This window comes from Mobula hypostoma, chromosome 27, assembly GCF_963921235.1.
Source record: "Mobula hypostoma chromosome 27, sMobHyp1.1, whole genome shotgun sequence".
NCBI classification, from domain to species: Eukaryota; Metazoa; Chordata; class Chondrichthyes; order Myliobatiformes; family Myliobatidae; genus Mobula; species Mobula hypostoma.
Genome location: NC_086123.1, coordinates 23794992 through 23815959, shown reverse-complemented (window position 1 = coordinate 23815959; position 20968 = coordinate 23794992). Strand labels below are relative to the sequence as shown.

The window sequence follows — 20968 nt, the reverse complement described above, 5'->3', positions numbered from 1 at the left end:
TATAAGGCATTGGTGAGGCCTCCTTTGGAGTAGTGTCAGAATCAGATTTAATATCACTGGCATATGTCGTGAAGTTTGTTAGGTTTATGGCAGCAGTACAATGAAATACATGATAAATAAATATAGAGGGAAAAAGTTCGTTACATTAAGTATATGTATGTCTATTAAATAGTTAAGTTAAAATACATAGTACAAAATAACAGAAATAAAAATGTAGTGAGGTTGTGTTCATGTGAGCAGTTTTGTGCCCCTTATTGAAGAAAGGATGTGCTTACATTGGAGAGGATTCAAAGGAGCTCCACAAAAATGATTCCGGGATTGAAAGGCTTATCGTATGAGGAATGTTTCATTGCTCTGGGCCTGAACTCATTTTTCAGAAGAATGAGGTCGGCGGGGGGAGGAATCTCATCGAATGTTGAAAGGCCGTGATAGAGTGAATGTGGAGAGGGTGTTTCCTATGGTGGGGAGTCTAAGACCACAGGGCACGGCCTTAGAATGGAGGGGAGTCCTTTTGGAATAGAGATGAGGAGGAATTTCTTCAGCCAGAGAGTTGTGAATCGGTGGAATTTGTTGCCACAGGCTGCTGTGGAGGCCAAGTCAGTGGATATATTTAAGACAGAGATTGATAGATTCTTGATTAGTTAGGGCATGAAGTGATACAGGTAGAAGGCAGGAGATTGGGTCTGAGAGGGAAATGGATCAGCCTTGATAAAATGACAGAGCAGACTCGATGGGCCAAATGGCCTCATTCTGCTCCTAATAGCAGTATTTGGTCTAAGCAATCATGCCTCACATATTGAGCTTGAGTGATGCTGTCAGCGTGCTATTGGTGGCCGATAGTGGAAGAGGAAATCCCCTCCCTAATTTCCCATCTGGCTCCATGCACTGGTCAGCTGCCACACTTAGTCAGAATAAAATCTGACTCTTTCACTCCACTAACCAAGCATGGAGATGGCCTGACTCTCCTCGACCAGATGTGAAGCTCTATTTATTTATTTAGTGATCCATTGCGGCATTGGGCCCTTCCAGCCCTTTGAGCAGTGTTGCCCCGGCAACCCCCAACTACCTCAATTTAACCCTAACCTAATCATGGGGCAACTGACACAAAGACCAATTAGCCTACCCAGTTTGGACTGTGGGAGGAAACGGGAGCACTTGGGGAAGATCCACACATTCCATGGGGAGGACATACAAGCTCCTTACGGAGGATGCTGGAACTGAACTCCGAACTCTGAACTCTGATGCCCCCGAGATATAACAGTGTCAAGCTAACCGCTATGCTACCGTGGCGCCCAATGTACAGGGGAAAATAAACAAATTGAATCATTTGCTCAACCACAAAGTGTGTGATAACTTGATGATTAAAATATTAGGGAAAATCTGTAAAACAATTATCAAGATTATGATGATCTCAGCCTGTTTGAATCTACAAAGCAATGAGGTTCGAGTCTAAACCGAAACAAATTGTATTATCACATGTAAGAATTAATCAATAACAAAGCGAGGGACATAATTACATCACCAATCACAGCTTACAATTAGAATTAGTAAGCCTACACCAAATGGACATTTAATTTACATATATACATGAAAGGTGATGGGAGATTATTGAGTTCTGTCCATTTGGGCTACGTAGGCCTTTCGTTGGGATGTTCACTTTCCCTGCCGTGGACAAGTGCACAAAGGTGGGAAGGGATGTTGGCTAAGAAAATGGCAGCCCAGTGTACTAAACGGAGAAAGTAAAGTTGTGAAAACGAAAAAAACTCTTGTGCTAATAGTTTGAACATTAGCATTAGGCTTTCAAATGAAGATAAATTGGGGAAAGTTGTTTGCTTCCTTGAGGGCCCTTTGGTTATTAATTGTATTTTCCATCTCTTGCTTGCAACAACGAGTAGGCTATATTTTGCCTGGATTCTTTGCAGTTAAGTAACGATGAAGTAATTAATGTAAAAAATTACTTAAACCCACGCGGTCATAGGGAGAACTTACAAACTTCTTACAGGCAGTGGTGGGAATGGAACCTGGGACTCTGGTACGATAAAGCGTTGTGCCATTCAAATAGTTTCCTTTGAGTAGCTTTCCACAGAATGTTATCATTTCATAATGTCAAAATACCTCGGTGACGCTTTCGGGAAGTTCCCAACCAGGTGTCAATGAATGTAACTCATACGTTGCATCACTTTTACCAAGTTACAAGTGCTTTTTGAAAACAGTAATAATAATATCGGCCGGCTGGTGGTAATAATAATAATTATGATTTGAAACCATTGCAGGTATTTGTCTTCTTTTGTAGAATTTGACTTTGATCAAAATAAAATATAATTATTATAAATATTATCATGGGTCAGGAAAGCAATTCAAAGCACCAAGTATATAGATATTTAAAATATTAAAACGACTGCACTTATTTTGGATATAAGAATACTGTGCACAATTTTGGACTCTATTCTACAATGAAGCAAGATCAAGAAGGTTAAAAACAAAGATGGGACCAGAACTCAGATATTACAGCTGTCAAAGAAGGACTGAAAAGGGCAAGATAATATCCAAGGAAAAGTAGTTGTCCGAGGCAGGATGTAATGGAAACCTTTAAAATAATGACCAGACTGGACAACAAACCAATAAAGAATAGTTCTATCATCAAAGTCTGGGACGACAAAGGCATAGCATCACACATAAAATGCTGGAGGGCACAGCAGGCCGGGCAACATCTGTGGAACAGAGTAAACAGTCGATGTTTTGGGCCGAGACCCTTCTTCAGAACAGGAAAGGAAGGGGAGAAGTCAGAATACGAAGGTGCGGGGAGGGGAGGGAGAAGTACAACGTGGCAGGTGATAGGCAAAACCGGGAAAGGGGGAGGTGTGATGTAACGAGCTGGAATGTTGATTGGTGAAAGAATTAAAGGGGGAATCTGATAGGGGAGGACAGAAGACCATGGGAAAAAGGAAAAGGGGAGGAGAACCAGAGGGAGGTGATGGTAAGGAGATAAGGTGGGAGAAGGAAACAGGAACGGGGAATGGTGAAGAAGGGTGGGGGGCAGGGAGGCAATTATAGGAAGTGCAAGAAATTGATGTTCTTGCCACAGGTTGGAGACTATTCAGACAGAATATAAGGTGTTTCTCCTTCAGCCTGAATGTGGCCTCGTCGCGGCAGTAGAGGAGGCCATGGACTGACATATCAGAATAGGAATGGGAAGTAGAACTGAGATGGGTGGCTACAGGGAGATTCCACTTTTAAGACTACAAAGACTTGATGGGTACCAAAATTAAGTAGGAAAAGTGAGAGTTTTTTTTCCACTTAAAGGGATTCTATGATTCAAAGTGCATTTATTATCAAAGTACGTATGCAGTACACAGCCCTAAAATTTGTCTTCCCCACAGACACTCATGAAACAAAGAATCACGCAACCAACACATTCCAAGAAAAAATGATCAAACATCAACCCCCTTACTCCCACACAAAAGAAACATGCAAACAGGCTCTACCAGTAGCAGAACCATACCTGACGTAAAAGAAGGTACTGCCACAATGGAAGTAAATAAGCTTAGATGCTAGATGTTTGAAAGGGAGAAAAGGGAATAGAAGAATATATTGGAAGGCTATATTGATGGGGATGGAATGAATGCAATTTTCTGTGCTGTCCATTTTGAGTAAAATCAAGCATTTACAATTCAACTCAATGTACCTTTGCCTCCAGTGTACTCAAACGATCTGTCAGCTGGGAAATTTTACTGCAGTTCAAACAATCTGTAAAAGAGTAGCAATTTTAATTAGAATTTCAAGCTTTTTTAAATATTGAAGGATTAAACAAAAAGGGTTATGCTAAGATGTATGTTATGAATTGTTGTACAATACTAAATATCTCGAGTTATCTTTTCTGTCTTGTTAAATTTCATTTCAAAATCCACGTCAAAATAAAATCACAGTTGCTTTTCTTGGGAAAACAAACCACGTACATTACAACTTCTTGCTAACCCAACATAGGCAGGCCCCAACCCATTTGATGCCTTATCTGTAAAAGTTCAGTTCCACATACATACCAATTAAGCCGATGGAGAATTCTAAAGTTTAATTCAGATATAGTACTATCTTAGTATTATTAAGGATCTTCAACTACTGCACAGAGTCTTGTCATCTTCAGAAGTTTTCGGATGACTCTGCCATAGTTGGATGCATCAGCAAGGGAGATGAGGTTGAGTACGGGCTACTGTAGGAAACTTTGTCACATGGTGTGAGCAGAATTATCTGCAGCTTAATGTGAAAAAGACTAAGGAGCTGGTGGTAGACCCGAGGAGAGTTAAAGTACTGGTGACCCCTGTTTCCATCCAGGGGGTCAGTGTGGACATGGTGGAGGACTACAAATACCTGGGGGTATGAATTGACAATAAACTAGGACTGGTCAAAGAACACTGAGGCTGTCTACAAGGAGGGTCAGAGCCGTCTCTACTTCCTGAGGAGATTGAGGTCCTTTAACATCTGCTGGACGATGCTGAGGATGTTCTACGAGTCTGTGGTGGCCAGTGCTATCATGTTTGCTGTTGTGTGCTGGGGCAGCAGGCTGAGGGTAGCAGACACCAACAGAATCAACAAACTCATTCGTAAGGCCAGTGATGTTGTGGGGATGGAACTGGACTCTCTCACGGTGGTGTCTGAAAAGAGGATGCTGTCCAAGTTGCATGCCATCTTGGTCAATGTCTCCCATCCACTACTTAATGTACTGGGTGGGCACAGGAGTACATTCAGCCAGAGACTCATTCCACCGAGATGCAGCACAGAGCGTCATAGGAAGTCACTCCTGCCTGTGGCTATCAAACTTTATAACTCCTCCCTTGGAGGGTCAGACACCCTGTGTCGATAGGCTGGTCCTGGACTTATTTCATAATTTACTGGCATAATTTACATATTACTATTTAACTATTTATGGTTTTATTAATTATTTATGGTGCAACTGTAACGAAAGCCAATTTCCCCCTGGGATCAATAAAGTATGACTATGACTATGACTATGACTATGATCCCACCCATCCTCCCAGCATCAAAGAGGCAGGAGACTCTGATGCATGAGGATAAGAATAGTCAGGATGGGAAACAGCTTCTTCCCTCAAGCCATGAGGCTTCCAAACTCCCTGCAGCATCGCACTCGAAGTGTCACTGGTTAATTTGTTCTGTACCTGACAATATTTAATTTATGCACTTTGTTTATTTCTGCATAATTCACTTGTAGATTTAATTATTACTTTCCTAAGTTATTGTGTCTAATGTGTAGTACTGTGCTTTACACCCTGGTCTGAAGAAACATTGTCTCGCTTGATGGTATACAGTCAGTCCTCCTTATCCGCGAGTTCCGCATGCGCGAATTCAACCAGCCGCGAATCGAGAAAACCCGGATGTGCTCTTCCAGCATGTACAGCTTTTTCTTGTCATTATCGCCTAAACAATGCAGTATAACAACTATTTTACATAGCATTTACATTGTATTAGGTATTACAAGTAATCTGGAGATGATTTAAAGTATTCGGGAGGATGTGCATAGGTTATCGTGGATCAGGATCGAAAAAAAACCGTAAGTTCTCTTACTAAGTAAGTCGGAACAGGTACATCCGATATTATTTGGCGTCAGTTAGTCAAACGTTTGTCTTAGTATATAGTATATATTTTACCCTTCTATGCATATAAAACACTTAAGAAACGTACGTTTCAGCGCCGGGTCGGGAACGGAAGTTCCCGAGTTCAATCCAGTGACAGACCGCTCCCGAGCACGCTCTCCATTCCTGTCGGGTTGATGTGGAGGATCAAAACCCCAAAACCCAATAATTAAACCACTGCATTGCTTGGTAATAATTGTAGCTTTCATCGGGGCAGGGCCCTTTCTCACTTTATCCTTTAAAATAGTTCCGATCATTGACCGACTGTAGCCTAGCACTTTTCCAATGACCGATGGCATTTCACCTCTTTCTGATCGCTTTTTTATTTCCACTTTATTTTCAATCGTGATCGTGATTATTTTCAAGAGCAGAAACACTGTGGATTCAGAGCTCCTCCGCCGGGTCCTAATCTCCACCGCACTGAAACAGGTTAAATAAGGTCCGGGGTTCCGCAGGGTCCTAAAATCCACCGCATTGGGCCAGGTTGAATAAGGGGCTTGAGCATCTGCGTTTTTTGGTATCCGCGAGGGGTCCTGAAACCAATCCCTTGCGGATAAGGAGGGCCAACTGTACATGTATATAGTTAAATGACAATAACTTGGTACATTTTATCCAGCTGAACAAGTTCACAGATGGATTTCCAAAAGAGAAGCCCGAATGGCTTTCTCCTCCATAACCCCAGACATTGTATTGACAATAACTCCCTGCCACAGCATCAACTAAACATATCAAACAGGGTCTTGGAATGCTTTTTTCAGTTATTGCAAGCCTTAACCTGCAGAAGTGGAGAAGTTAATTTCCCCCCCCCCCGCATCTCAGCCACTGAAATAGTTTGCATATGTGTAGTCCTATAAATTAGGTTATATTCATTTTTCAGCGTGTAGAGGAGAGAGGGAAGAGCTCAGAAATAAACGTCTGCATCTGAAAGGAGAGATGCAAGGAACAGCAGACACTGGGCCTCATACCGAGTTTCAATGAATCGTGGAAAGCAATGGTTTCATGAACTCCCTGCACTGGAAGCATTTGTGAGGGGCTCTGAAGGATTGGCTGCTGCAAGTATTGCAGATGGTATCTCTCTATACACTTAACATTTGCTATTGGGTTTAATTAAGTGATTTATTTTAATCTGTCAGTCATTTTACCATATCGACACTTAAAACAATGAAAATATTAAGCAAGTCTTCAGTTGACTGCCAGATCCATTGAATATTTTAATAATCTCTAACATTACAACACATATAATGGGTTGTTAGTGTAGAGTAGCCAAGAGGAATGTTTTTGGTACCCTGCCAGATGACAAAAAGTAAAACAAGGAGCTCTGCACATTGAAAAGCCCAACAGGACACTGCTTGATTCCATTTTTTAGAGTGGGTGAGGAAGAGAATGAAAATGCCCCAGGGCAAAACATCCACGGGACAGGGTCTCTGGTTCAGCGTTGAGGCATTGCTCATGCCACGCACGCAGGCGCTGAATGGCCAGATGAATATCCGCTGGGATGACAATGAAGCTGTCAGCGGCCGTCCCCGCTGCTATAACATTCCAGCAACTTCTGGCATTGCATTTGCTCAGTTAAACATGAAAATCCAAAAGTTGCTGACAGCAGTTTCCTGCTCCTCCATGGGGGCGCTTAGCTTGCAGATCATTCAATGCAGAATCAATTATTTGATATGACAATAACATCATACTGTAATAAGATCTCGTTCAGAAATCCGCTGAGAAATACTAAATAATCTTGAATGGAACTTTTAATGGCTTTTCTTAAGATATAATCACTGGTGGACCACGTCTCTGGCTCTGAATCGACTTTTGTTTCTGCGTAAATCTCCATTCCCAGAAGCAGGGTAGCAACAGTCTAGGGGCCAGAGATGGAGGACCACAGAGAAGACTGTGAGGTCCAAGGCAGCAGCAGAAGGGTCCAAGTCACTGGGAGACCAGGGCCCAGAGAAAGGCCAGGGCTCCAGCAGCCTAGCAGCACAGTGGTGGATTGGGGCCCAGTATGGCGTCAGGCCAGAATCAAAGACCCTTCAGATTGGAACCTAGGGCCTAGTAGCCCAAGAGCAGAGCGGAGATGGACTTACTATTGGTGGAAGATCAGTGCTGAGAAGGAAGGGGAAGATGCCAGAGTAAAAAGGCAGGGGGGGCGGGGAGGGGGGGGATAGCCAGAAGGTAATAGATGAAGCCAGGTGGGTTGGAAAGATAAAGGGCTGGAGAAGAAGGAAGCTGGTTGGAGAGGAGAGTGGAACGGAAGAGAGAGGGAAGGAGGAGGGGACCCGGAGGGGACCCGGAGGGAGGTGATAGGCAGGTGAGAAGAGGTAAGAGGCCAGAGCGGGGAATAGAGGAAGAGGGGAGAGGGATTTTTTTAAACCGGAAGGAGAAACCTCAGGCTGCAATCAGCCTCAAGCACTGAAGACTGGGACTGCGAGAGGGTTCCCCGAGGAAACGCAACCAATGCCAGGACAGTGGAACTAGGTGGCACAGGTGTACATCGAAGGAAGGGGAACGATCGAGGGAGCAATAGTAACGTGGACTCTATGGCTGGAATAGCCTGCAGCCGCAAGCGCAATTCCAGGCTATGATGGTCATATCCTGGTGTGAGGGTCACAGACATCGGAGTGGTTGCAGAAGATTCTTGGGGATGTGGTGGGACAAAGGTCCCATTTCAGTACTGTACACGTGGCCAAATGGTTAAGGCGTTCGTCTAGTGATCTGAAGGTCACTAGTTTGAGCCTTGGCTGAGGCGGTGTGTTGCGTCCTTGAGCAAGGCACTTAACCACACATTGCTCTGCGACGACACCGGTGCCAAGCTGTATGGGTCTCAATGCCCTTCCCTTGGACAACATCGGTGGCATGGAGAGGGGAGACTTGCAGCATGGGCAACTGCCGGTCTTCCACACAACCTTGCCCAGGCCTGCGCCCTGGAAACCTTCCAAGGCGCAAATCCATGGTCTCATGAGACTAACGGATGCCTATAATGACCCTGTAAGGGGAAGGGTGTTGCTGTCTGAGATGGTGGTTCACAGCAGCATTTATGGCATTGATAGAAAAAGGGCTGGGGCCCTGCACAACGATTCTGAGCAATCTGGAAGAAGCAAGATCTCAAAGGTGGTATAACGCCCAGGTACCCTGCACCACTGAAGACAGGAATAGCAAGACAGGACACATGAACGTGTGGATATAGAAGTGACAAAGGGGAGGTAGGAATGTGGATTCATGGCATAAGTTGTGGGAGGTGTGGAACTGATTCTGTGCTGTTGGGTGGGCCTTTATATCCAGCTCGGTGGAGAGACGCGGAGCTTGGCGTAGAGTCGAAAGCATAGCTAGAATCGGAAGGCAAAAGGTTAGTGACAGAATTTTGAAGGCAGAGCACACAAAGACTGGAAAATAGATAAAAAGGGTCATACAAAAAAGGCCACCTTCATGGTGGTGGAAAAACACCTTATATTCCATCTAGGTAGCCTCCAACCTAATGCCATGAGTATCGATTTCTCTTTCCAATATTTTTTTTCCCTCCACCCCATCTTCTTCTATTCTCCACTCTGGCCTTTTACCTTTTCTCACCTGCCTATCACTTCCCCCTAGGTCTCCCCTTTCTCCTATGGTCCACTCTCCTCTCCTATCAGATTCCTTCCTCTTCAGCCCTTTTAGTTATCACCTAACACTTCCTAGCTGTCTGCCACCTTTTTATTCCAGCTTCTTCCCCCTTCCTTCTCAGTCCTGAAGAAGGGTCTCGGCCCAAAATGTCAACTGTTTACTCATTTCCATAGCTGCTGCTTGAACTGCTGAGTTTCTCCAGCAATTTTTGTGTGTGTTGCTTTGGATTTCCGGCATCTGCAGGCTTTCTAGAGTAGATAAAAGCGGTGCCCGGACAAACTAGATACCTTACTGCAAGGACGGCAATGCCTTACACAGATAAGAAAGTAAAGATAGAAATGTGGAGTGTTTGCATAGTGGACCTGTGTGCGTGGACATTCTGTGTTCTGTATCTGTGTGTGTGATCCTGTTAGACATTGATGTGCCGTGAGTGTTTTGTAAAAAAGTACCAACCAGTGGAATGTTGAGTTTGCTGCAAAAAGTTGAAGACTCACCATTTATATGACCTTGGTGCTCTGTCCAGCAAAAAAAAGACATCACAAAGTGGCAACGAGAAAGGGATATCTTGCTTGATAAACCTTAAATGAGTTTTAAGCATCAAAGCTAAATCCTTGCATTGTTTTCTTGCAACAGCTCACATTAAAAAAAATTTCCTTTCTCCCGTTACTTCTGTACTGGTTGAAAAAAGAGCAATGCAAGCTAATCCCACGTTCCTGTCTATGTCTGTGCAGATCACGTCTCCTCAACTGTGCCTTCTAGAGTTGTTTAAATGTGACAAAGCTTTCTGCCTCCACAACCATTTCAGGCCTGGTTGGCTGAAAATGTTGATCTCCTCTCAAATCCTTCCACCAATGATTTTAAATCTAAGCAACACACACAAAACACTGGAGGAACTCAGTAGGCCAGGCAGCATCTATGGAAAAGAGTAAACAGTTGACGTTTTGCGCCGAGACCCTTCATCAAGGCCGATGCATCAGAATCTATGCCTCTGGTTTTTGACCTCTTCTAAGGGAAATAGGTTCTTCCTAATACTCTTTTGAGGCACTACATCATTTTATACCTCAATGAAATCTTCACTTGGCCATTCTAGTTTTGGAGAAAATACCACTGGCTTATCCAAACTTTTCCCATAGCTACAAGTTTCCAGGCCCAGCAACACCTTCTCAACAGTAATCACATTATAGGATCTCTAATGCAAACTTTCCTGCAAAGCAGTGGCACGTACTGTGGCCTAACCAGTGCGGTATACGGGTTTTAAACATATCTTCCCTGCTCATATTCTATGCCTCAGCAAATAGCAGCTTGTTAGCTTTTATAACTTTGCTATCGTTAAGGACTTGCTGACATACATTCCACCGAATCTGTTCCTCCAAGCTTCCCCATAGTCTTGTTGAAATGCATTATCTCCCACTTAGCAAATGAAATTCCACTTGCCATTTTTTCAGCCAAGAGACAAGATCATTTATATCTTTTTGGTGTTAAAAGCTTTCCTCTTCATTATCAATTACTCAGACAATCCATAATCTTCAGTCTCCATAGCGAGTGTCAGCAGGATAGTCAGACATGGCGTTCGCAGCTGTTCCCAATTTCTTTTCACTCTCACTGGAAAGTTGGGAACTGAAACTATCAACAAGTGTTTTCTTTCTAGCTGGCCTGAGTCCACTGAGGCCAAGAGTGACATAAATATATTGTCCGGCTAGGATAGGTTAACTCAGGAATGGGCTGGCCGATTCCAGCTTCGCAGCAGTACACAATTAACTGCCGAGATAGGACTGCTGAGTCTTTCAAAGGCAGAGGAGGTGGAGTATGCTCTACGATTAACTCGTTGTGGTGCACAAACATGGCGGTTCTGTCCCAGCCCTGCTCACCCGACCTGGAACATCCATTTTTATCTGCCGCGGGGGTTCCCAGCCGTCATCTTGGTAGCGGCGTATGTTCCACCTCAGGCCTGTGTCAAGCTGAGCGTCGTAATCGGCAGGGATGAAATAGCACCCCCTGACGTCTTGTCCATCATTTTGGGGGATTTTAACCAGGCCAGCTTGAAAAAATCCCTAAGTAATTATCGCCAGCATAACACTTGTGGAAACAGAGGAGCCAACACACTGGATCACCGTTAGACCACCATCAAGAGCACTTACCATGCCATTCCATGCCCTCACTTTGGAAAGTCTGGTCACCTGGCTGTACTTCTACTCCCTGAGTATAGGCAGAGAATGAAGCCCATGTCACCGCTAGGGAAGATCAAGAAGGTATGGACAAGGGAGGATCAAGAAGATATGGACAAGGGAGGATCAAGTAGATATGGACAAGGGAAGATCAAGGAGGTATGGACAAGGGAAGATCAAGGAGGTATGGACAAGGGAAGATCAAGAAGGTATGGACAAGGGAGGATCAAGACGATATGGACAAGGGAAGATCAAGAAGGTATGGACAAGGGAAGATCAAGAAGGTATGGACAAGGGAGGATCAAGACGATATGGACAAGGGAAGATCAAGAAGGTATGGACAAGGGAAGATCAAGAAGATATGGACAAGGGAGGATCAAGAAGATATGGACAAGGGAGGATCAAGAAGATATGGACAAGGGAGGCAGAGGAACACTTACAAGACTGTTTTGAGTTGGTGGTCTGGACAGTATTTGAGTCCGAATTCATATGCCACAGTTGTCACTGAGTTCATTAAAACCTGTGTGGATGAACCAGGAGATTCTCATTCTGCTGGGGACTAGATCTGTGGCATTCAAATATGGTGATCCAGGACTACACGAGGGGGCCAGGTACAACTTATGGAAGGCTATCTGAGGAGCAAAAGAACAACTACGATTGTGGGTAGAGGTGGAGCTGGATGCATGTCAACTCTGGCTGGTTTGCAGCCCAATACATCCTGCAAGGTGAAATCTAGCATCACGAGTAGCAGGTGGTACTTCACTCCCAGATGAACTCAACGCTTTTCAAGCACGCTTTGATAGGGAGAATAAAACTACAGATACTAGGATCCTTGCAGCATCTACTGACCTTGTGTTCCCTGTCTCAGAGGCCGACATCAGAACGTCCTTCGAGAGGGTGAACCCTGGCAAAACAATAGACCCATATCGTGCATCTGGAAGGGCACTGAAAACCCGTGCCAACCAACTGGTGGATGCATTCAAAGCCATTTTCAATCTCTTAGTGCTACAGTCGGAAGTTCCCACCTGCTTTAAAAGTGCCCAAGACGAGCAGGAGGAGCTGCCTGTCACAACCACGGATTCGGCACCGCAGCAGATACGGCAATTGCGTTCGTGAATATGCAGGTGTCAGCTAACTATTATTTCATTGTGACGGTATTTAACTCTATTCTTTTCATCGTAGCACTTGTCGAGACTTCAGCAAAGCACAGCCACATTTCGCTGCCTGCTTACATTTAGCTTGTCTGAGAAATTGGACTGTCGAGTCAACTGGCTCTGAAAACTAACAGTATTCGTTTTATATTTAGTTATTCCTTTCAGCCACAATGTTGGCTTCATTTTCCATTTGAGAGGAATAGTTAATGGCTCAGTTTAGCCTTGCGTTTATTGTTTTCCTCTCCCTCTAACTCTGTTTGCATTAAAGTCTGCTTCAGTCTGTCTCTCTCTCTCTCAGTACTTGGGCCATTTCTGAACATACTGACACTGTCTTAATAACTATCATCCAGTAACGCACACATTTAAGTGCTGAAGTGCTTTGAGAGGTTGCTTATGGCTAGAATCAACTCCTGCCTAAGCAAGGACATGGATCCACTCCAATTTGCCTATCGCTACAATAGGTCTGCAGCAGGTGTGATCTCATTAGCTCTTCATGCAGCCTAGGATCACTTGGACAATACTAATACTAATACTGCTGTTTATTGACTACAGATCAGCGTTCACCACAATAATTCCCACAGTTTTGACCTAAAAGCTCCAAATCCTGGGCCTCTGTACCTCCCCCTGCTACTGGATTCTCGACCTGCTCATTGGAAGATCACACGCTGTGCAAATAGGAAACAGTATCTCCGCCTCCTTGATGATCAACACTGGCGCACCTCAAGAATGTGTGCTTAGCCCACTGCACTACTCTCTCTATGCCCAAGATTGTGTGGCTAGGCGCAGCCCAAATGCCATCTAGTTGCTGATGACACACCTACTGTTGACAGAATTTCGGATGGTGACAAAAAGGGTGTACAGGAGCAAGGTAGATCAGCTGGTTGAGTGGTGTCACAGCAACAACATTGCACTCAATGTAGTAAGACCAAATAATTGACTGTGGCCTTCAGAAAGGGTAAGACATGGGCACACAAACCAGTCCTCATCGAGGGTTCGGGTGGAAAGGGTGAGCGGTTTCAATTTCCTGGGTGTCAACATCTCTGAGGATCTATCCTGGCCCAAACATATCAATGCAGTTACAAAGAAGGCAAGCCAGTGGCCATATTTCACTAGGAGCTTGAGGAGATTTGGTATGTCACTAAAGACACTTGCAAATTTCTACAGATGTACTGTGGAGAGCATTCTAACTGGCTGCATCGCCATCTGGTATGGGGGGTGGGGGCCACCGCACAGGATCGAAATAAGCTGCAGAAAGTTGAGAACTCATTCAGTTCCATCACGGGCACCAGTCTCCCCAGCAACCAGGACACCTTCAAGGAGTGGCATCCATCATTACGGACCCCCATCACCCAGATCGTGCCTAATTCTCATTGCTACCATCAGGGAGGAGGCACAGAAGCCTGAAGGCACACACTCAACGATTCAGGAATAGCTTCTTCCCCTCTGCCATCTGATTTCTAAATGGATATTGAACTCATTAATACTTTTTTCCTCTCCCTTTTGGCACTATTAATTTAATTTAACTTTTAAAAATATATATATTTAGTGTAAATTTCAGTTTTTATTATTATTTATTGCAATGTACTGTTGCTGCATAGCAACAAATTTTTTGACATTTAACAGTGATATTAAACCTGATCCTGATTCTGATTTGTAATATTTGGGCTTCAACATCTCATCTGTGATCTACTAATAACATATTGGAAACAGAGTTTCAACTTTACCTGCATTATCTAACAATGCTGTGTTGTTAACTTTCTTTAATATCCAAATAATAATCATAGATTTTTGAGAGATATTCTAAGAGGGGAAATTGACCGTGGATAGGTCATGAAAGCATAGTCATAGGAAATAATGAAGCACCAAATAGAAAATAAATCTAGAAATTAAAATGAGGAACAATAATTTTAAAAGGTGGATGTCATGCTTGACTAAGCGGACTGAAGAGATTACGAGGAGAAAAGATAGGGGTGCTGCTGATTTCCACATAATTTTCAAAGGGTGCTGTATAATAGGATTTATGAATGCGGTCACATCGAGTTGGGGAAGAGCGATGCGCTGGATAATGAGTTGGCTGCACAACAAAAAGCAGAGAAGAGGAATAAATAGCAATTAGTCAGACTGCAGAAGGAAGAAAGCCAGGTCCTACAAGAATTTGTGTTGTTTTCAATTTGCATCCAAAGGCAAAGACATCTCACAGCAAACTGCCTACTGCTCTGATGGCAGCAAATTATACGACATTAATCAACATGAAGAATGAGCAGATCACAATTCCATCAGGGATAAATGCTGCTTGCACAAGAACGCAGCATTTAGAAAATATGAATTCTACTTCTTCTTCAGCCCATCAGCCCTGCTGGGGCATTGGCCTCTGAAAGCAGCTTGCCAGAGTCCTCTGAGCTGGGCCATTTTTTTGATTTGTCTCTGGGTGTAGTCCATCTTCTTGGAGTATTCTCCCCCTCCCAGAGGTGAACTCTTTGGAGCTCCTGTAGCACCATTTTTTTTTACGGGATGGGATGATAGACCCGTGCCCAAAAGAATTTACATTAGCAAACGTAAATCCTTGCTTTCTAGCAACAAAGGGATTCAGGACGAGAACTGATAAATCACTCAAATTTTCACCTGCTGACAAAGCTCTAACAAAAGCAAACTAAACATTGGGGGTCATTTCTAAGGGGAGGTTTATCCTAGACTTCTGTTGAGCCTTGGTTGAATCACTTTTGGGGACACGTGCAAATCTCTGGCTGCTTTAGAACACTGCGTACAATTTTGAAACAGAGAAGTTGCTCTTTGGTTCTCTGTAGAGTCACAAGAAAGTTTGCTCTATATATTAACAAAGATGATACCAGAACTGTGAGGATATAGCCATTAGAAAGGGGCGAACAAGCTGGGGCTCCTTGCTTTGAGGCCAAAAGCTGACTTAACAGAGGGATTTAAAATTATGGAAGGTTTTGATAAGAGTAGACACAGACTGTTTCTCCTGAACTGGATCAACAAATGTAGACCCCATCAGTCTGTAAGATCATTAAAGAAGTATCTACAGAATAAAGATGAGATGTCCTTACCCAGAATGGACAGCAGTTGGAACCTAGGCTTTGGGACAGTTGAGACTTCCAGAACAGAATATTTAAGGAGAGCTTACAAGGGCAGAACATTTCTACTGATGGAGTTAGGTGAGGAAATTGGGAGAAGGCTTGAGTGGGATAGACTGTTCAGGCTATTAGAATACTGTTATCATGAATTTTCGACTTGTTAATGATCAGATGATGTGCCAGAAGGAAGAATTATACCACTTAAACTTCACAACTGATGCATTATAAAGAGTTCTTCAATACAAATTAACTTGCCTTTACCAGCTTTGTTTTCTGTTCTTCCCCAGAAAGCAATCACTGTTGTACTTACCCAACAGAATATTCAGAAACTGAGGAGTGAGCTCCAAACCTGATAAGGACCCTTTATGAGATACATGCACTTTAACAGCAGGCAATTCTTGATCAGGAGGAAATCCAGCTTCCTCTTGACTCTCCTCTGAAACCCAAGCCAAACTGAAGCACCCTTTCCCCGTCTTGGCAGAAATGAATGATAAACAATATCGTGCATGAACTCACTGCCTAAACCAGATGATCCATTAGGAAGTTATGTATGTCTTTCAATGTTAAGTAAAGACACTACCAAGTGGGCTTTTAGTTACTCTGATTTCTGGCTTTATCATAACCTTTGGGAAGAAATGTTTCTTAAACTATGCATCATGGACTAGTTCCTAGCATTCAATTTCATCAGCCTTAATTAGACACTCAGCAGAGTTCTGAAAATACGTACAAGTATGCACATACAAAGTTCCATTGTTGATGAGCCTGGCTAACCACACACCTCTGCCCTGTGTTACATCCTACGCATGTTCTTCTCGGGGTGTAAAACTCTTATTCAAAGGTAGCCACTCTGGATTGAGGAACGCATGCTACTACTCTGGGTTGAGAGATGGCGAATGAGGCCAGTGTGAAAAGTGCAGTCTCTTCCACTGATGCTGATGGACAGCCTGTGAGGGGGTGTGTTCTTTCCGACTGTTTACATGGGCCTTCTGGCTGCTCCTGACACCTGACCTTGAGGCTCTCCCAAATGCTCCTTCTAAATGGGCTAGAAGTTCCCACAAATGGATAAGTTTCCTGACTACCTCGTGCTCTTCTCCCGTAAGAGAGTTTGGAATAAAACGTCTGCTTTGTGCACTCAAAGTGACATGGCCAGTCCGATGCAGCTGGGCAAGAGTAATGAGGATCTCAACGCTGGCAATGTTGACCTGGGCCTTTTGAATAGAGTCATCATATGACACGCCTCCCTGGAAACATGGACCGGAACAGCAACACTAAACTTGTCTTAATTTTTCACTTAAAATCTGTTTGCAAGTTCTACATTCTAACTGGCTGCATTACCATCTGGTACAAGGGGCTGGGGCCACTGTACAGGATCAAAGTAAGTCGCAGAGAGTTGTAAACTCAGCCATCTCGATCATGGGCATCAGCCCCATTAGCATCCAGGATGCCCTCAAGGAGCAATGCCTCCTAAGGTGGCACCGATCATTCAGGACCTCCATCGACCAGGACATGCCTTGTTCTTCTTGCAGCCATTAGGAAGGAGGTACAGAAGCCTGAAGGCACACAATCAACAATTTAGAAACAGCTTCTTCTCCTCTGTCATCCGATTTCTGAATGGACATTGAATCCATGAACACTACCTCACTACTTTTTAAAACCGTTATTAAAATTTTGCACTACTTATTTAATTTAACTATTATATACATACTTAAGGCAATTCACTGTTTTTTCCTTATATTGTTAAGTATGGCATTGTACTGCTGCTGCAAATTCAACAAATTTTACAACATACAGTGGCATGCAAAAGTTTGGGCACCCCTGGTCAAAATTTCTGTTACTGTGAATAGTTAAGTGAGTGGAAGTTGAGGCGGGGAACATCGACTCAGACCATGAGAGGCCTGGGTTGGGCATTTTTATGCCTTACAAGGCGTAGATTGGAAGTCTGTGTGGGGCGCCACTCCTTGCACAGACACAAGAGCAATGTGTGGTTAAGTGCCTTGCTCAAGGGCACAAACATGCTGCCACAGCTGAGGCTTGAACTAGCGACCTTCAGATCACTAGATGAACGCCTTAACCACTTGGCCACGTGCCTAACGCGAGATGAACTGATCTCCAAAAGTCAAAAAGTTAAAGATGAAACATTCTTTTCAACATTTTAAGCAAGATTAGTGTATTATTTTTGTTTTGTACAATTTTAGAGTGAAAAAAAGGAAAGGAGCACCATGCAAAAGTTTGGGCACCCCAAGAGATTTGAGCTCTCAGATAACTTTTACCAAGGTCTCAGACCTTAATTAGCTTGTTAGGGCTATGGCTTGTTCACAGTCATCGTTAGGAAAGGCCAGGTGATGCAAATTTCAAAGCTTTATAAATACCCTGACTCCTCAAACCTTGTCCCAACAATCAGCAGCCATGGGCTCCTCTAAGCAGCTGACTAGCACTCCGACAATTAAAATAAATGATGCCCACAAAGCAGGAGAAGGCTATAAGAAGATAGCAAAGCGTTTTCAGGTAGCTGTTTCCTCAGTTCGTAATGTAATTAAGAAATGGCAGTTAGTAGGAATGGTGGAGGTCAAGTTGAAGTCCAGAAGACCAAGAAAACTTCCCGAGAGAACTGCTCATAGGATTGCTAGAAAGGCAAATCAAAACCCCCGTTTGACTGCAAAAGACCTTCAGGAAGATGTAGCAAACTCTGGAGTGGTGGTGCACTGTTCTACTGTGCAGTGACACCTGCACAAATATGACCTTCATGGAAGTCATAAGAAAACCTTTCCTGCATCCTCACCACAAAATTCAGCATCAGAAGTTTGCAAAGGAACATCCAAATGAGCCTGATGCATTTTAGAAACAAGTCCTGTGGACTGATGAAGTTGAAATAGAACTTTTTGGCCGCAATGAGCAAAGGTATGTTTGGAGAAAAAAAGGTGCAGAATTTCATGAAAAGAACATCTCTCCAACTGTTAAGCACAGGGGTGGATCGATCATGCTTTGGGTTTCTGTTATAGCCAGTGGCACGAGGAACATTTCACTGGTAGAGGGAAGAATGAATCCAATTAAATACCAGCAAATTCTGGAAGCAAACATCACACTGTAAAAAAGCTGAAAATGAAAAGAGGATGGCTTCTACAACAGGATAATGATCCTAAACACATCTCAAAATCCTCAATGTACTACCTCAAGAGGCGCAAGCTGAAGGTTTTGCCATGGCCCTCACTGTCCCCCGACTTAAACATCATCGAAAATCTGTGGATAGACCTCAAAAGAGGCCCAAGAACCTCACAGAACTAGAAGCCTTTTGCGAGGAAGAATGGGCGAAAATCCCCCAAACAAGAATTGAAAGACTCTTAGCTGGCTACAGAAAGCATTTACAAGCTGTAATACTTGCCAAAGGGGGTGTTACTAAGTACTGATCATGCAGGGTGCCCAAACTTTTGCTTCGGGCCCTTTTCCTTTTTTGTTATTTTGAAACTGTAAAAGATGGAAATAAAGAAGTAATCTTGCTTAAAATATTAAAGAAACGTGTCATCTTTAACTTTATGCCTTTTGGAAATCAGGTCATCTTTTACTCGCTTAGCTATTCACAGTAACAGAAATTTTGACCGGGGTGCCCAAACTTTGGCATGCGTATTAAACCAGATCTTGACTTGGGAGAGTTTACTCCACACCTCCTGTGCAGTTCTTTTTGTTCAAACATCTGGAATTGAATTTATCGGGAACATAATTTGATTCATTGGAAAAGTAAACAAGTTACAGTCATCCAAATCAGTTCAGATTCCTTGGGAATTGATTCCTAACCAGCTTTCCTGATGGCTCCTTTGGACAGATGCAACTCCAACAGATTATTTGGCTCAGCAATATTAATATTATTGTAGGTTATGTTTAGTGACAGCTGAAAATGAGGACAGTAGGTTGGCCACTTTCAAGCTTCTAAATCCTATTAGTTAAGAAGCTGACTGAAGCATCTTCTTCTGTCCTGTGACTTCGACTTCATCAGAAACTATGCTACAGAAGCAGGGTTTCTGCGGGATTCCAGCCAGTGGAGCAGACTTAGGCTCAGGGAAATTCTCAGTGGTAGGTTTCCATTGCCTCAGAACTGCTATGGATTACATCAGAAACCTTACATTAAATTGAAGCCTCACATTCACTTTTCATCTGTTTGGTTAGATGTGAAAGATGATGGATACTTGATAATCTTCCAACTCAGTTTTGACGTGGCCCTTAATTTAGGATCTTTGCTTTAGCTATAGACCGTAATCAGTTAAAGCAAATATGAAACAGAGAACTCTTGAGATTCTAATTCCTATTCTCATATGCTGGTCCACAGCCTCCACGTGTGCCAAGATGAGGCCACCCTCAGGGTGGAGGAGCAACATCTTATATTCCGTCTGGTATCCTCCAACCTGATGGCATGAACATCGTTTTTTTTTCTTCCGGTAAACAAATCCCATCCCCCCTTCCTCCATTACCCACTGACCTTTCACCTCTTCTCACTTGCCTATTACGTCCCCCTGGGTCCCCTCCACCTTCTCTTTCTCCTATGGTCCACAATCCTCTCCTATCATATTCCTCCTTCTCCAGTCCTTGACCTTTCCCACCCACCTGGCTTCACCTATCACCTTCCAGCAATCCATTTTCTCCTCTCCCTTACCTTTTTATTCTGGCATCTTCCCCCTTCCTTCTCAATTGTGAAGGAGGGTCTCGGGCACCACAAAACATCAACTGTTTATTCATTTCCATAGGTGCTGTCTGACCTGCTGAGTTTCTCCAGCATTTTGTATGTGTTGCTTTGCATTTCCAGCATTTACAGACTTTCTTGTGTCTATGAGATTTTTTTAAAAACTAAAACTCGGTCTTTAGATGTCATCTTGCCCTCTCAAATAATCCACACATTTTTAGAGCTGCCACATTGGCACATCCCTTCAACAATGTGTTGCCTCTACAGTGCTACCTTTTAATTTATACAGCAATTATTACAAACATATTCTTTGAGTGCAATATAAAGACAGTTAGATAATCACCAGTTATTCTGACAATATGCACAGATTTTAACAAGTGATAATTTAGCACAGTGGTCCCCAACCTCCGGGCCGCGGACCGATATATTGCCGCGAAGAATACAGTGGTGCAGCGGTAGTCGGAACGCACCCAGCACATCTTTAAGAAAAAGGCCGAAATAAACAAGCTAATTAATTATGTGGCACCTAATTAATTAGCTTGTTCATTTCGGCTTTTTTCTAAAAGATGTGCTGGGTGCGTTCTGACTACCGCTGCACCCCTGTATTCTTCGCGGCAATGTACTGGTCCGCGGCCCGGAGGTTGGGGACCAC

General features: G+C 43.5%; 1 protein-coding gene across 1 annotated transcript in view; it reads right to left on the bottom strand.

Annotated features, from left to right (window-relative positions):
* The window catches only part of emid1 (EMI domain containing 1), a 438363-nt gene that overhangs the window by 128364 nt on the left and 289031 nt on the right, over positions 1-20968 (bottom strand). The window contains exon 5 of the mRNA XM_063034463.1: positions 3686-3747. Coding sequence (XP_062890533.1) covers positions 3686-3747 — 62 coding nt within the window. The remainder of the gene's footprint in view (positions 1-3685; positions 3748-20968) is intronic.